The sequence below is a fragment of the Dromiciops gliroides genome, chromosome 3 (genome assembly GCF_019393635.1).
Source record: "Dromiciops gliroides isolate mDroGli1 chromosome 3, mDroGli1.pri, whole genome shotgun sequence".
Lineage (NCBI taxonomy): Eukaryota > Metazoa > Chordata > Mammalia > Microbiotheria > Microbiotheriidae > Dromiciops > Dromiciops gliroides.
The window spans coordinates 408,815,514-408,833,925 of NC_057863.1; the positions used below are offsets into that span (position 1 = coordinate 408,815,514).

An 18,412-nucleotide genomic window follows, 5' to 3' on the forward strand; every position below is an offset into this window, starting at 1 on the left:
CAGTTGATAAAACCAAGGGCTTATGTTTAAAGTTTTCATCTATCACCTGTATGAAAATCAGGAAAATAAGGGGCGGCTAGATGGCGCAGTGGATAAAGCACCCGCCCTGGAGTCAGGACATTTGACACTTACTTGCTGTGTGACCCTGGCAAGTCGCTTAACCCCCATTGCCCCACCAAAAAAAAAAAAATCAGGAAAATCACATACAAGATATGGGGAGGCATAATATGTAAGAAATAAAAAGCAGTGCTGGTGTCAACAATGGCTAGTACTTCCCATAGTAAAGTCCATTTCAAGGATCCACAGACAAAAAGAACATGGAGAATCTTTTGAGAGAGATGAAGAGATTACCAAATATTTGGCAACTGATAATTATGGACAGAATTTGAAGACTAGTATTATTCAGTGGGGGTAGACAGAAGGGGGTGATTTAATAATGATCTTCAAGTATATGAATTAATGGTACCCATATAAAGCAAGGTAATCAACTGTTCTTGATCTTCACCAGTAATAGAACAAAAAGAGGCAGAGAGATGCTGTGGCTAGAAATAAAGAGAAGACCTGAGTTTAAGTCCTGCCTCTCGTAGACTCACTGTGTGACTGAGAAAATGAATTAACCCAGAGACCTACCAAGACTATGAGTTGCAGAGCAATGAATCATTTGCACTGGTACAACAGCAGTCTCCTCAATGGGAGTTTCTTACACCAATGAAATTATTTTTATTAACTGGAACAGGGAGGATTTAGATTAAACACAGATTTGACAGAAGGAAGGTGATAGGGGAAATCCCTCTGTCAAAGCAGCAACTAGGAGAAAGAGGCAAAAAAGATGGCAACAGCAGTTTAGCCTCCAGGATGCTCCCATGGCTCAAGATATCAGCACCAGCATGGGGGCTAATGCTAACTCCTTAGAACTTGGGTAGGTATGATTACCAGTTCAATACCTACAAGACATCAGGCACAATGTGCATCCATTATTATAATTTTTATGTGTTTCTATAAAGATGTGCTTTACAAATTAGTTTTATTACCCCCCCCCAAAAGTTACCAAATCCAAGAATAGTCAGAAATATTTTTCAAAATCAAAGGAAGGGGGGCAGCTAGATGGCGCAGTGGATAGAGCACCGGCCCTGGAGTCAGGAGTACCTGAGTTCAAATCCGGCCTCAGACACTTAACACTTACTAGCTATGTGACCCTGGGCAAGTCACTTAACCCCAATTGCCTCACTAAAAAAAAAATCAAAGGAAGACTAATTTTTTATCATATATGAAAATGACCTCAAATTTTAAAAGGTAGATTAATAGGGATGAAGAAGGGAGATAAAAATAGCATTTTATTTTCAAAACACAAGGAGCCTATTACCTGCCATCTAAACCCAAGCAAAAAAGTGAGTGAATTTCCTTCCTTATAGAGTTTCATAATTCCTATTAAACTATAAAACAAAAGCAACACAGGAAGAATCCTTTAAATCAGCAAATGAAGGATAATAAGCATTCCTATACACAAGTCATTGCTATTTTAAAAGTCCCTTTATTATCTCACACAATAGTCACAAATAAGGCCCCCCAAAATCCCTCATTAGTTATTAGAAAGTTAAATGTTACACAACTGTAACTTAAGAAAAGAATTCAAAAGTTATGAGTTATAGTAAAAGTTGCTTATATAACCCTTGTCCTTGAAAAACGGCAGCAAATAAAAGAAAATATTACTTGTGAGAAGGCCATGACATGCTCTTACCATCTATCAGAGAAATCTAGAAAAGGTAAAATTCTATGTTGTTTTAAAAAACAGAAATGGTTTTTGAAAATGGACATTTTTCATAAATTTTGGAACTACTGAGAAATGTAGATTATAGTGTTAATATTGTAGCATATGTGCTCATCTTTTGTAAATTCACAATACTTAAGCAAATTTGGTCTTCTATTCATTCAACTCCATTATTTGTTCTTGCACTTGATATAAAAAATTGTGCATAACAAGTGGAGAAATAAAAACAACATCAGACACTTAAAATAAAATACTACAGGAAGATGCATAGTTCCAAGTACACAAAGAGGCCCTCTAAATTTTAAAAGATGAGTTTCCACTTTGTGGAGTGAGTACCCTCTAGTGGATTTACTTGGTAGCACTGTATGTTCACAATATAACCAGGACACTGATCGATAAAGACTATTCAGTTAATTTGATGTTCTTCCTGACTTGTTTCAGAAAATTCACTGAACTAGTCAACAGTATTGCAACAAATATGGCTGTACTCAAACAACTATCAATTAAAATGCTTCAAACTAAAAATGAAAGCCAACTCTAGTATTTCTAACATAAAGCTTATACTACATGGTAGAAATAAACTAAGAAGCTTGAAGGAGCAACAAGCAGTTGCAAAACTGAAGTATTTCTAAAGCTGTTAGTTATAGACTTAAAATTTTATAAATATTTCCAGCAAAAGCATGACAAAAAATACAAAACATTTAAGTTCTATACCTTCCAACTGGCCCTTCTACAATTAATCAAAGGTCTCAAATTAAATGTCAATCATTTGCAAAATTCTGATTAAGAAAAGCTACCAAATAAATGCTAAATTATAATTATGCCCACAGGTTTAAAGATATTTGGGGGTAAAGGTAAAACAATAAGGTTGCCTTAAAAAGTTATGATTCCGGGGGGCAGCTAGGTGGCACAGTGGATAAAGCACCGGGCCTGGATTCAGGAGGACCTGACTTCAAATCCGGCCTCAGACATCTGACACTTACTAGCTGTGTTATCCTGGGCAAGTCACTTAACCCTCATTGCTCCGCAAAAAAAAAAAAAAAAAGTTATGGTTCCTGATTTGACTTTTTAGAAAAGAGATTACTATCATTTAGTTCTTATCAACTAAAACACACAGAAAAATTGAAAGAATAAAACTGTTTTTGTGTGGGTCAAAGTATCACTAGGACCAATATTGTCTTTAAAAAAAAAAACCTCTTAATAAACCAAAGGTAAAATAACCCTTACAATTAATATTCCATTAGCTTTAATGTTGTTTCTACAGAATTCAGGTCAGTTAAGTAGCTCAGAGGATAGAACGCTAGGCTTGGAGTCAGGGAAGACTTGAGTTCAAATCCAGCCTCAGACACTTACTAGCTGTGTGACCCTAGTAAGACACTTAAGCCTGTTTGCCTCAGTTTCCTCATCTGTAAAATGAGATGGAGAAGGAAATGGCAAACCACCCCAGTATCCTTACCAAGAAAACTTCAAATAGGGTCACCGAGAGTCAGACATGACTGAAATGACTGAACAACAAACAGAATTTAGGTGTATCTCATATAACAGAACTGAAAAACTTTACTAGCCATGTAAAATCAACACCTTAAATTAGAAAAAAGAGAAATACTGCACAGAACTAGAATTCATCACTTGTAGAAACATAAATTATCAGAAGTCATCTACTTTCTCAGACATGACAGAAGATAAAGAGAAAAGGAAGCCACATGGCTAAATATTCCAGTATGCAAAGTGAGAAATTTAATTTTAACCTCTTGACCTTTACAACATAATTCAAAGACAAAATGGAATCCAATTTCCCTATCACATAGGGCCTTAAGTTCACAAATTTTCCTTGTAAAACACTTACTATACAAATCAATGGTTTGCCAGGCTCATTAAATTCTCGTAGTAAGTACCTCAAAAGTACACATACATTTTTGTTTTGTTTTGTTTTGGCTGGGCAATGAGGCTTAAGTGACTTGCCCAGGGTCACACAGCTAGTGTCAGGTGTCTGAGGTTGGATTTGAACTCAGGTCCTCCTCGATCCAGGGCCAGTGCTCTATCTACTACACGCTGCCCCAAACGTACACATACATTTTAAAATAAATCCAGTAAACAACATCAAGAAAAGAAATAGAAACCGTTTCACTTAAGTCTTTTATACTCAGGTTACATAGTATAATAAATCAACTTCACAGTACAACATATATGAATGAGATGTTAATATGAATACAAAAGCAAGACAAACTATTGTAGGATTTTGTTTGAATTTCGATTTTTTAGGATCAACTCCAAACATACAGTATATGAAAGATGGAATAAATGGAAAAAGAGCCTTAGTTATTTCCCCAGGGCAGTGAGCTATACTACTGAAAATATTAAGTATATATGTTATTAGGTCACCTCTCTTAGTCACTGCCTTAATTCAAAACTGTCACCAAGAGATGAATCAAGCAACAGAAATTCATTAGGATGTTCCTTGCTAAGGTAAACAGCTATACTACATTTATTAACTAGAAGTGCACTTCTTTCCCCCCAAATTTAGCAATTTTACTACTTTAGTTGGTTTGTAGTGAGATTAAAAAAAAATGTAAAACTACAAAGCTAATCTTTTTATCACATACATAATAAAAGATAGAACTACAGGTGGAACAAAATATTTTCATAAAAAAATGACCTAACTCCTAGAACATACTGTCAGTCAAGTACATCTGAACAAAAGGTGGATTTTAAAAGGAAAAATCTCTACATAAACACTCTCTACGATCTCATATTTCCTCATTGTACATCTTATAACAATATTATATAAAGTTTAGCCTCAAGTTACAAAGAAATGGTGATACAAAAATGAATGCATTTCACTTTTATTTCCAAACAACCCTAACTTTTACATTCAAAAATATTTTTTCTCTCCTTAAAACTGCCCAAGTCTGTGTTTAGATATTTTCTTCACTGTCTGTACACTCTCTTAAACCCTATGTTTTAATGCTTCTATAAAATAAGATAAAAATAAGAAAAGTGCTTTTTAAAAGACTGTATTTAGTTATACCACTCATACTATCAAATTTGAAGTTCTATCCTCAAGGCATATCAATTTAAAGAGGTCCAACCAGTGCAACACTATTAAGTAGCACTCATGAATCCTGTGAATTATTGCAAATAATCTCACATGCACACACAATTCAAATATGAGCTTTTTTTGGAAGGGGGAGGAGAATGCGATATTACTTTTCTATCCCTATCTAAATATCGTCTAGATGGAAAAAGAGATTAATATTACTAATAGAAATATTCAAACTTACTTTAAAGACTAAAGTTTTCCAAATATTTAATTATAATAATTCCACCAAAGGAAAAAAAAAGAGAAACTATGCCAGTACATTTTTCCTGTAGTGTAATATGAATGTTAATATGAGGTATAATCTGTAGGCAATTAATACAGATACAGTTAAATATACATCTTGATACTAATAATTCATGGTAGCCTGGAGAAGTTTTTTTGGTGAGGGGATCAAGGGAAAGAGGTAGGAAAGAAAGGGGTTTCATTGGAAGAAGCATTTATTTGCCTTAGCATCATTACCATGATGTATGCAAAACTTCTTATAGTCCACTATTACAGAAAGGTAAATTCAGGAAAACATACAGCTTTCAAGTATGCTGGCCCAGAGTATATTTTGTGTAGCAGAGTAAGATTAATATTTTAGTATTAATAACACTCACTTGCTTTTACATTTGGATATACAAATAATCTTCATATATGTATGTCAAAATTCATAAGGAGACCATGGAAACAGCTTTTTTAAAATGAGTTAACATTTTAGTCTGAACTGTATTATGTGGAATTTCCTAGAGTATTCTAAATTTAGGACGCAAAACTAAGGGGAAATGTTGCTATTTCATTAGTAAATGGCTTATGTGAAACCTAAAGCTCACTCATCTATTTTTGATAGATTTGTTTGATGAGGATTGTGATCCAATGATTGTTTAGCAGCAATTTTACAGAATTGTAAATTCTTTTTATTAACAGGCATTATAAACAGATAATACTAATCTTATTTAAAAACCATGAGTGCCACATTGGTGAATATACAGCTCATGAATAACTTAAAGTCTTTCCCATTTTAAAAGGCAACACACAGCATACAAAACTATACTAAACAAAGAAGCCATAATACGGATACATGATTGAAGTGTCTAAAATGATATATACAGTACATAATTAATGTTAATTATGTGTTCAGTACATTTTTATGTATGATTCCCATCATGCTTCACTTTCCCCAGACACTGAATTCTGCACTTCCTCTTCCAAAATTGGTACAATCAGGTTATCCTTAGACATCAAATTATATTTCATCACAAATTTAGTAAATCGGTGACACAAAAATGTTTCATTCTGTGGAATGGAGAAAAAAAAATTTAATTTGTAACCCCAAAACAAAACCAATAGAAATGCATGCCACCACCACCACAAAACTATCACCATTTGATTAAATAGCCATCAGCAACACAGAGTAACATACTTACCTCATATTCATCAAATATTTGCCGATGATGAAAATATGCATGTGAAAATATTCTGTAAATCCTACGGCATACTGATCCTAGTTTGGCTACAGATGACTCCTTTATGCTAACTCTATAAAAATAGAAAAAACAGAAATAATGAAATCACAGAGTTGGAATGGACCATTGAGTCCACCTGCCTAGCATTTCCCAAACTTTATTCCACAAAATTCTAGTGTTTCATATGATGTGAATAGGGATTCTGTGAGGAAATAGCAATGTTAATAATAGTATAACCTAAAAAAGTTATATATTAAATTTTTCCAATGAACACACAGCAAATGTTCACCATAACAGGTTTTACTCTTAAGTAGGATTAATCTTATTCCAAAATTTACCTAACACTCCTTTATGCATAAGATAGATACTCCATGTATCCTCAGACCACCATGACTAGAATCCATGGTCCAGATCTATGATTTCATCATTGTTAGGGAGCTTTTGATAAGGAAAATCAGGCTAGGAAAGCAGAGCAGCAACAGATCTGCTACAGCCCTCAAGAGATGCCTGGACAGATTTCAGAGAAACCTGGAAAGACTTGCATGAACTGATGATGAGTGAGATGAGCAGAACCAGGAGAACATTGTACACTGTATCAACAACATTGTGTGGTTTTTTTGGTTTTGTTTTGTTTTTATTTTTTAGTGAGGCAATTGGGGTTAAATGACTTGCCCAGAGTCACACAGCTAGTAAGTGTTGTGTCTGAGGCCAGATTTGAACTCAGGTACTCCTGACTCCAGGGCCAGTGCTCTATCCAATGTGCCACCTAGCTGCCCCTAACAACATTGTGTGTTGATCAACTGTGATAGACTTGATTCTTCTCAGCAATACAATGGTCCAAGATAGTTTCAAAGGACTTATGATGGAAAATGCTCTCCAAATCCAGGAAAAAAAAAAAAGAAGGGTTGAATCTGGATGCAGATTGAACCATACTATTTCTATTGTTTTTGTTGTTGTTGTTTTTCTTTTTTGAGGTTTTTCCTTTTTGCTCTGATTCTTCTCTCATTACATGACTAATGCAGAAATATGTTCAATGTGATTGTACATATATAACATATCAGATTACTTGCTGTCTTGGGGAGGGGGTAGGGAGAGGAGGGATGGAGAAAAGTTTCAAACTAGAAATCTTATAAAAACAAATGTTGAAAATTATCTTGAAATGTAACTGGAAAATAATAAAATATTTATATGGAAGAAAAAAAGAGAGAGAGATGCCTGGAGCCCTGAGAAGTTAAGTGACTTGTCCAGGGTCACCTTCACTTCCCTCATTTTACAAAAGCATCAGCAAAGATCCAGGGAAGTGAAATAATATGCTTCAAATCACAAATCTATAATTCATAACAATCAGGATTAGAAGCCATATCTCTTGATTTGTCAATCCAGTTATCTTTTTACCTCACTCAATTACTACTACTCAGAAACTTATAAGATATTGCTAAAAGTTTTAAGATTTTAATATGATATATTAAAAATGAATTAACAGTTTATAACTCCATTTAGTACTTTAACACTTTGTTCACTTTTTCCAGTAATTAGTAACAATGAAAAGGTATTAGTTTCATCTTTTTTCTTTAAGGAAAAAAACCACATTTTCATGACTTAAAAAACTGGCATCATAAATCTGAACTACCCTTTTATTTCAGATACAAAGGTAAAGAAAGTATCTTTATTAAAAAAAAAGTACTTTTTAGTGAATTTCCAGATTGTTGGCTTTGCATATTTTATATTAACTCCTTATAATTATATTAAGATTTAAAAATTATTAGTAAATCCACCTACTTGAAAATAAATACAATGAAGGCTTGCTGTTATAAAGCAGAACATGTCATCTCCCAAATTATTCATTTTTACTGTAATATTTAATGATACTTTTACACTTAGAACCAGAAATGAACTTCTAAGATTTTCCAATTCTAAAGGTATAGCCAAGATTTAAAAAGTAAAGTCAGCAACCAAAATGGCATCTCAAGATAATCAACCCCTCTTCTTCTGGAATGGCCTCAAAAGCAGCTAAAATGGAGTAAAATGGCAGAGATATGCTACTGAAAATTAGTCTGGATGTCAATCATATGTTGCCAACACCACTTCTACTTTGTAATTAGTTCCTTTGGTTTTAAACATATGACTGAATCTGAATAACTTGAGACATACTGTGCCAGAAATATCATTGAGTAAAAAATGCAATATATTAACAATCTGATACTCATTAAAATATTTTAAAGTTTTTTTAAATAACATAGAAATTAAATAGCACCATATTTAAGAGTTTTACCTGCTAGGGAAATATTTATTGCTATTCAGAAGACATGCAGCACCATCAAGCGTGTGCCTAGTGTAGTCTATAGCAGGACACTACAAAAGAAAAAGTACAAAACTGCATCACCAAACAACTCTATATATTTATTCAACACGTACCAAAGGCCAAGCAAGTCTTTTCCTATTCCAAATAACAAAGCATATGCAAAGGAAAAGTCTACAATAATTCAGTTAGAAACAATGTCTGGTAAACAATAGGTGCATAATAAAAATCTGTTGAATTCTTGGTGGCAGAATCAGATTGGAAAATGCCAATGAACTGCTATTTTAGTACACAATACTTTAATATGCTAATCTTAGACTTCTCCAAGACAAACTCTTCTTCCTTGTTCCTCCCCACCACTACTTTCCTGCCTCAATCTAGTCCTCGAGATTTGTCTCAAGAATTTTAGAGATGAAAGGAATCTTAAAAGAACATCTTAACCTCTTCATCTTATCAGATCTCTTCCTGTCACAGATGAGAAAGAAGGCTCAGATAAACAGAATGACTTAGCCAAGAACACAATCAGATCTCTTAACTCAGGGTCCAAAGTTCTTTTCAGTGTATCACATTGCCTGAGGCATCTCTTCTAACTATACTTTCCCCATCCCTATTACTTTACTCTCATATCCTGTGGATACTCCCTAATTTGTCCCAGAAACCCCAACCCCTAGACATCATCTGCTGAATTCTACTTTCTGCCCCACCCCACTGGCGATTACTGGATTTTAATGGGTTGTGGCTAGCACCATAGATTCTTTATATTACAACCTAAAAAGCTCTTCTATACCATACATATCATATTCGGAACACTGAAACCTATCCTGTCATAGTTTTTTTTACCCTTGCTACTGCCAATAAAACCTTTTGGACAGAATAAGGTAGCATAGCAATGAGGGGAAAGTGCTGAACTTGGGAGTGACAAGACCTAAGTTTGAATCTCAGTTGCCTTCCTACTTGGGTGACCTGGGCAAGTCACTTATCTCTGGACCTCAGTTTCCTCATATGTAAGATGAGGGAAATGGACTAGAAGGCCTCTGAGTTCACTTCCAGCTCAAATCTACGACCCTAGGGTTCTCCAGTCTTCCAAAGGGCAGATAGAAAAACAAAGAGTAAGAAAGATGGAGAAAGAAAAGCCAAGCAGGGACCCAAGCGTGCCAACCATAAGAAAAGATTGAAACTAGGGTAAAAGAAACAGCAACCATAATTGTGGTTCTACTGAGTAGACACAGTATTTTTTTGGGGGGGTTGTGAGGCAATTGGGGTTAAGTGACTTGCCCAGGGTCACACAGCTTCTAAGTGTTAAGTGTCTAAGGCCAAATTTGAACTCAGGTCCTCCTGACTCCAGGGCCGGTACTCTATCCACTGCACCACCTAGCTGCCCCTGACATAGTATTTTTAAGAGCAAAATGTGCCTTTAAAACTGCTATTTGGGGGGCAGCTAGGTGGTGCAGTAGATAAAGCACCGGCCCTGGATTCAGGAGTACCTGAGTTCAAATTTGGCCTCAGACACTTAACACACACTTACTAGCTGTGTGACCCTGGGCAAGTCACTTAACTCCCATAGCCCTGCCAAAAAAAAACCCCCAACAACAACAACAAAAAACCCTGCTCAGGGCAGCTAGGTGGCACAGTGGATAGAGCACCGGCCCTGAAGTCAGGAGTACCTGAGTGCAAATCCGGCCTCAGACACTTAAGACTTACTAGCTGTGTGACCCTGGGCAAGTCACTTAACCCCAATTGCCTCACTAAAAAACAAAACAACAAAAAAAAAAAACCCCAAACCCTGCTATTCGGAAACCACCAGCTGTTTAAATGCTGCTGGCACTATGGTAAACAGCTATCTTTGTGTGCATATTCACATAAAAGGAATATTAATTTCTTCACAAATCCATAAGCTCTATATGCCTAGTAAAGTGTCATACCTACTGTTTAATCAAATAACATACATTTTTCCAAATATACTGTCATCCTTCACAATTAAAATTGATGCAATGATAGTATAAGCATAAATATGACTAAAGTCATAAAAATAGCATTCATTTCCACAATGCACACAAAAACTGTCCTTTGGCAATGAAGTCACTATTTACAAAATGAGCACCATTTGTTCCTCTGGCTCATCATCTCAGAATCTAACTAATGCCTTTGCTTCAGAGCAGTTAAGTTACCACATGGTTCCTATTTTCCCTGCCACTGTTCTTTGCTGGTAGACCCTACCCACAACTACACCACAGCCTATGATGAAGCTCTTCTACCTATCCTTTAAGTGTTTTTTCACATACTGTTTAAAAGCACTCTTTACCACACAGTAGAGAACTCTTGCTTTTACCCATTTTCCACACATTTCATTCAGAAGGGTAGCAAGTAGAGTTCCAATACTGATTAGATTAGTTGTTTACAGGACCTCTTTAGCAGCGATCTCATTTTACCATGTAACATTAAGCTATGAAGATTTTAAAGAAGCCAGACATGACACCTCTAGGATATCCCAACAACATCCATTCTGAAGACCCTTAACCTAGTGTGAAACTTAAACTGGCTCTGAACTCTGTCTTGTCTTTTCTAGCTATTAAAGGACACAGCAACCTTGATTTTCTAATATATTTTTTAAAATTACTGTCCACTAGAATGACTAAGGGTCAAGACTCAGTGAAAACTTTTAGTTCTGTACTACCAATGAAAATGTCTGCTGTGTGTAGGTTTATCTAGATATGGGCCAGTTATTTGACCTCTGTTTTCTTTAGGTTTATCATCAGTTCAAAGGATGTGACAACACTATGAAAGAAATCAGCCTTCTTAACAAGAACTACTCAATAAAACAAGTACTTCAAACATCATATTTTAGAGAATTTTTCCCTCTTCAAAACAAACATTATAGATGCAAAATAAAGTAGTCCTTTGCTTTCGGGTTCTCAAAGCTGCCAAAGAGCATTATTGACTGACAACTCTAAAGTTAGCCCTCAAAGTCTGCCTGTCAAAAAGATGCAATGAACAATTATAAGTACGTACAGATAAGGATAAAGATTCTGAAGACTTTTCATTGCAAGATCCAGTAGTGATATGGAAGATTTCAATGTATATACTACATGAAGAAAAATTACTTTCATGATTTTACAAAACTCAAAAGAAGTGGTTCACTCTTATTTAATAAGTATATAAAGTATCAAATCACTCTATTCTTACAAAAGGAAGATCTCATGAGTTGCAGCTCATCCATCATGTCACCTGTTTTCAGTAGATTCTGAATATTATTTAGATCATTACAGTATACAAAAAACAGAACTAACAGTCATTTACTACATCTATAAATCTCACTACTAATGTGGCTGAAGACCATTTATTATGGTTCAAATGACAATTACGAAGAAGTCACAAAAAACCTTGGTAGTCTTGATAGATGAAAGAATTCCAAGTATCAGCAGAATGTAAGCTCCTTGAGGGCAAAGACTATAATTTTTGTTTTTGTATTCCTAGTTTTGTATTCTAGCACTGTGCCTTGAAACTTTAAGTGCTTAATATTTATTAAATTGAGTGTAAGCAGTTACATTTAAAGATGTATCTAACTTTTTACTATTTATACAACTTTACTGCCCATTAATTTAATTGAAGGAGCTAAATTATATAAAGCTATATCCAATCACTCTAATTCTTTCAAAGTAAACTCTCACCTCTTTTGGAGTTTTATGAGCTGCACAAAGAAAAATCCATTGTTCAGTTGCCGTCATCTGAGTACATGTATCTGGATGGCACTCACTCTGTTAAAATATTTGTACTTAGTCTTAATATGTAATCACAATAAAATGGCAATTACTCAAAGTCTGTGTAAGATTCCAAGAGAGAGCAATTTAAAATTGTGAATAACCCTCTGTAATCACAGTAGGTTACAAATATAGAGAAAAAGTATAAACACTTTCACAAAGATTACAATTGAAAAATAAAAAACTAAAAAAATATTTGAACAAAAAATTACCTGAAGTTTAACAGCAAGTCCATTTAGCTCCAGGCAGAATTGCCTGAAAATGTAAATACATAAATGAAAACACTAATCTTTTCTTTTCCAAAGATAATGTTTAATTTAACATTATACTTTTAACAACAACAGAGTAACACTATCACCACCACTACAGTTCAAATAACACATTTCTTCCTAGGAACTCAAAGTACTTCACATATATCTCATTTATTCTTTTTATTTTTTTTTGGTGAGGCAATTGGGGCTAAGTGACTTGCCCAGGGTCACACAGCTAGTAAGTGTCAATCATCTGAGGTCAGATTTGAACTTAGGTACTCCTGACTCCAGGACCAGTGTTCTATCTACTGCGCCACCTAGCTGCCCCTATCTCATTTATTCTTTTTGTTTTTGTTTTTGTTTTTTTAAGTGAGACAATTGGGGTTAAGTGACTTGCCCAGGGTCACACAGCTTGTAAGTGTTAAGTGTCTGAGGCCGGATTTGAACTCAGGTCCTCCTGAATCCGGGGCCGGTGCTCTATCCACTGCGCCACCTAGCTGCCCCTATCTCATTTATTCTTTTTGTTTTTGTTTTTGTTTTTTTAAGTGAGACAATTGGGGTTAAGTGACTTGCCCAGGGTCACACAGCTTGTAAGTGTTAAGTGTCTGAGGCCGGATTTGAACTCAGGTCCTCCTGAATCCGGGGCCGGTGCTCTATCCACTGCGCCACCTAGCTGCCCCTATCTCATTTATTCTTAACTGTAACATAGGTTACATATTATAATTATTATAAAAATTGAAAATAACGTATAAAGAAGTAAACAAATTGCTATATAATCTACCAAGTTCTAAAATATTTCCTTTTCACCTATTTAGTTACAGTTCAAAACACAATCGTTACATAACAATTACAATCCTTCCTTTTTTTTTTTTTTTTTTTTAAGGCAATGGGGGTTAAGTGACCCATGGTCACACAGCTACTAAGTGTCAAGTGTCTGAGGCCGGATTTGAACTCAGGTACTCCTGAATCCTGGGCCGGTGCTTTAACCACTGCTCCATCTAGCTGCCCCCAATTACAATCCTTCTTAACCTCCTAAAGCTATGACAGTGAGTCTCCCCTTTCCCTCTAAACTTATGATCTATGAACTATCTATCATAAGAGAAAATTTACCAATACAATCAGAGTATCATTTTCTACATACACTGGTAGCTGAAGAATTGTTATTTAAGTAGTAATAAGCCACATATATATCCTATTTTCAGCTACCAAAAAACTGATTATCCCCAGAAGAAAAAAACAAATGGTTATTTAATAAGTTTTAGTTCACTGTCTCAAAAAAGATATTTATATTGCCATCATGAACTTAATTTTTTTTAAAGACTTTGGTTCCCTAGAAGTGTAATGCTAGTATTATAGAAAGTTAAAGAAAAACATCTAAAATAAAAATGCAACATAGCTTAAAAAAAAATCACCCAGTAACAGAAGTAAGCCTAAGTCTCATTAATACCATGCAAGAACATCATTAAATAGCAGCAAGAAGTATCTTGATTCACTTTAAGTTAGGAATACCACCATAATGACACTACTAGCCAATCCAAGAAGATAAAGGAAAAGAAAGGATCAAATATTCAGGTGATCTTAAACCTATTTCCTTTCCAGATTCTTAATAATAATAATAATAATAATGATAGCGGGGCAGCTAGGTGGTGCAATAGATAAAGCACCAGCCCTGGATTCAGGAGGACCTGAGTTCTAATTCGGCCTCAGACACTTGACACTTGCTAGCTGTGTGACCCTGGGCAAGTCACTTAATCCTCATTGCCCCCCCCCCAAAAAATAATAATAATAGCACTATCCTTGGTATTTTTTAAAAAGGCACATATTTAAACTACTATTTGTATTATGTGATTTGAGTCATATTGCCAGTAGTGGTCATAGGTTCTATGGAATAGTCAGTCTCTCATGTGGTTCCTCTTATGACCAAATAGTCAAGACTAAAGTATGAGTTGCAATCTGTGGCCATGGAATATAGTGAATTTAACTAGCCTTTGCTGGAATAGAACTTGTAACTTAAGCTTCATCAACATCATGTAAAATCAGCATTGTTAAATGACTAGCAACAAGCAATGTCCCAACGCATCAAATTCAAAAAGAAAGCTCCTACCCCTGAAACGTTTTTAAGACACACTAAAGAGACATTCTCTGAATGTACAGAATATTGAAAAACCATTGTTTAGTATTGTTTTTAAAAAGAATAATAGCACTTGGTGAATAGACCATAAATGAGAATTCTATTTTGAATTACCCATTTAATAAAGCAAAGAAATAAACTTAAAAAAATAAATCTAGAGTATGTAAAATAAGAATCCAACAAACAAAAGATGGACTCCTTTTTCTTAAGAAGAACACTGGCGGGGCAGCTAGATGGCGCAGTGGTGAAGCACCGGCCCTGGATTCGGGAGTACCTGAGTTCAAATCCAGCCTCAGACACTTGACACTTACTAGCTGTGTGACCCTGGGCAAGTCACTTAACCCTCATTGCCCTGCAAAAAACAAAAACAAAAACAAAAACAAAAAGAAGAAGAACACTGGCAATTAAATAAGTAAAACAGCCTTTTTTTCCTTTTCTTTTATATTGATTTACCATCGTGCTACAACTATGAGGATGAATTAAGGAATATAGGAAAATGTTCTACCTTAGTAAAAAAGAGACAGTGATTGAATAAACCTACATGTTTCAATAACTCTGAAGATTAAGGTAGACTCATTTTTTTGAAAGAAGAAAACAGGGAAATGTGTAGTAAAGTAACTTAACCAAGAAAAACAGGCACAGAATACTGAAATGTCTTAATCTATTGAAATAGAGTACTTTGAGGTTAGGGGGAAAAAATCTTACCCTAAATAATTGAGTGACAACAAGAAGAAAAAGCGTTTGTCTATATTAAGAAGTCATGGGGGGGGGGGGAGGGGCAGCTTGGTGGCGCAGTGGGTAGAGCACTGGCCCTGGATTCAGGAGTTCCTGAGTTCAAATCCGGTCTCAGACACTTGACACTTATTGGCTGTGTGACCCTGGGCAAGTCATTTAACCCCTATTGCCCCGCAAAAAAATTAATTAATTAATTAATTAAGAAGTCATGGGGGGGGGGAGGGGCAGCTTGGTGGCGCAGTGGGTAGAGCACCAGCCCTGGATTTAGGAGGACCTGAGTTCAAATTTGGCCTCAGACACTTAACACTTACCAGCTGTGTGACCCTGGGCAAGTCACTTAACCCCAACTGCCTCACTTAACCCTCATTGCCCACCCAAAAAAAAAAAAAAAAAGAAGTCATCATGGGCAGATATAGCACCTATTTAGTTAAGGGGAGGTCATAATATCACCTCTAATCATAACATAGGTCAACCAAAAGGCCATTTTAAAGAAAATGCCTCATGCCACTCTCTAATTTTAACTCCTAACCCAAACTTCCCAGCCCAAACTCCAACCTGAATTTAAAAATCAGTAATTTAAGGATTAAGCCTAGCAACTTCATAACACAGCGATGATCACACTACCACCCCCAAAAATGTTCCAATAGCTGTCACTCTCTTCATCCAAAGAACATTTTAAAGATTTGAGAATTCCTTATGCTAAAATTCTATCAAAACTTGCATTCAGAGAGCAGACAGATGGCACAGTGGATAAAGCACTGGCCCTGGATCCAGGAGGCCCTGAGTTCAAATTTGGCCTCAGACACTTGACACTTACTAGCTGTGTGACCCTAGCCAAGTCACTTAACCCTAATTGCCCTGCAAAAAAAACAAAAAAAAACTTGCATTTACAGAGTCCACAAAGTCAAAAGACAATGAAGAATGGCAAGGGCATGCTATTAAAAAGTTACCAGGGGGCAGCTAGGTGGTGCAGTGGATAGAGCACCGGCCCTGGAATCAGGAGTACCTGAGTTCAAATCCAGCCTCAGACACTTAACACTTACTAGCTGTGTGACCTTGGGCAAGTAACTTAACCCCCATTGCCTCACTAAAAAAAAAAAAAAGTTACCAGATACTTAAAAAGAGGGGAAAAAAAAATATGAGGAAACTAGAAATATTCTTATGGATTATAATAATTGAAACAATGTATTTTTAAAAAGGATAAATGTCAAGCCCAAAAATTTAGCAGTGTGTTGGAGCAAGTCCTTGAGAAAACAATCTATTAACTCTTTCTGAAACCAAGTTCAGCTGCCTTACTTGTTCTGAACAATACTGATAGAGTGAATGCCAAAAGTGAGATTACTAAAAGATAGAAAAAATTTGCCATTTGCCATTTTAAGTTTCTAATTACACAGATAAATTATAGCTCTACAGTATAGTTAACACTGGATCAGTATTACTAAAAGGCATTTAGTAGAAGTCCAGCAAATAAAAACAGTAATATTAATTTCCTACCTTAAATGTTCATATTTCCATACACCTTCATCTTGGCCTTCAGGTGGTTCAAGAATTTTGTCAATATTGGAACAGTCTGCCCTTATGTTCTGTTGAATATACTATGAACAAAAAGCCTAAATGTTATCTAAATTAAATATGGCATGTCAATTTTCATTTTAAATATATATATATGTATTATATAACTTATCAGATTCAGATTGCTTGCTGTCTTGGGGAGGGGGGAGGGAGAAAAATTTGAAACTAGCAATCTTATAAAAACAAATGTTGAAAACTATTTCTACATGTAACTAGAAAATAATAAAATACTTTTATGTTTAAAAAATAAACTGCACTAAGAAAAAAATATATATGTATTTTTGACATTTCAGACATTTTTAAATGCTTCACTTTTATATGAGAAATGAAGTATATAGTCCACAATCAATAATAACCCAAAGTCAATACAGTAACTGCCACGCAAAGAAGCTAATTCTTGAATATATTTCAAACATTTTATGATACTGGAAATTGAGTTCTAATATAGACAAAATATTTATCAGAACTGGAACTGGGAATGAAATTGAAAATCATTTTCAACTGAATATGAGTTTTAGATTATGTAATATGGTAGAAGGTAATAAGAAATTATAAGGTATACGGTCACTTAGCCACTTCAATTAAAAGTTAAAAAAAGAAGACAAACTCTGTTCAAATGAAATTACACAGGTAAATTATAGTTCTATAGTATAGTTAACACTGAATCAGTATTAAGATTGAATTTGGTATAACATAGTCAGTCTAGGATTTGCAGATATTCTTAAACTTGAAGGATAGTCTTGAGTTTAACACAGAACACCTACATTAATTATTTCACCAAGTAATTAAACTGGACAGTAACACATTTCCTGACTTCATGTTCTCCCTTCCTTCTATCCATATTTCCTATTACTGCCAGACTCATCTTCCTAAACTATTACCTTCATCATCATAACCCTGCTAAAAATCTTTCAATGATTCCACAATTCCTACCTAATTAAACTGTTCTGTCTAGTTTTCAAAATCCTCCAAAACCTGATAAAATCCTCCAAGACCCGATTCTCCTATACCTATCCAACTTTAGTTCTCATTGCTTCCTAAAACTTTGCTCTAGGGGCAGCTAGATGGCGCAGTGGATAGAGCACCGGCCCTGGAGTCAGGAGTACCTGAGTTCAAATCCGGCCTCAGACACAACACAACACTTACTAGCTGTGTGACCCTGGGCAAGTCACTTAACCCCAATTGCCTCACTAAAAAAAAACAAACAAAAAAAACCCCCAAGAACAACAACAAAAAAACTTTGCTCTAGTTAGGCTGGTCTTAATTACTATGCCTCAAAAACAAACAAACAAAAAACCCACAAACAAACAAAAAGCAAACAAAAAAACCCCTATGCTTATTCTTGCTTCTATG

The 18,412-nt window shown here is 35.2% G+C and overlaps 1 protein-coding gene across 2 annotated transcripts in view; it reads right to left on the reverse strand.

Annotated features, from left to right (window-relative positions):
• Positions 1-392: 392 nt before the first annotated feature.
• The window catches only part of LOC122746476 (MOB-like protein phocein), a 71,525-nt gene continuing 53,505 nt past the window's right edge, over positions 393-18,412 (reverse strand). For both annotated transcript variants that reach the window (XM_043992101.1, XM_043992098.1), the window contains 6 exons: positions 16,982-17,082; positions 12,583-12,625; positions 12,281-12,367; positions 8,586-8,665; positions 6,275-6,386; positions 393-6,143 (listed from right to left, as the gene is read on the reverse strand). In XM_043992101.1, the coding sequence (XP_043848036.1) occupies positions 6,012-6,143; positions 6,275-6,386; positions 8,586-8,665; positions 12,281-12,367; positions 12,583-12,625; positions 16,982-17,082 (555 nt within the window). In that variant the 3' untranslated portion in view covers positions 393-6,011. The remainder of the gene's footprint in view (positions 6,144-6,274; positions 6,387-8,585; positions 8,666-12,280; positions 12,368-12,582; positions 12,626-16,981; positions 17,083-18,412) is intronic.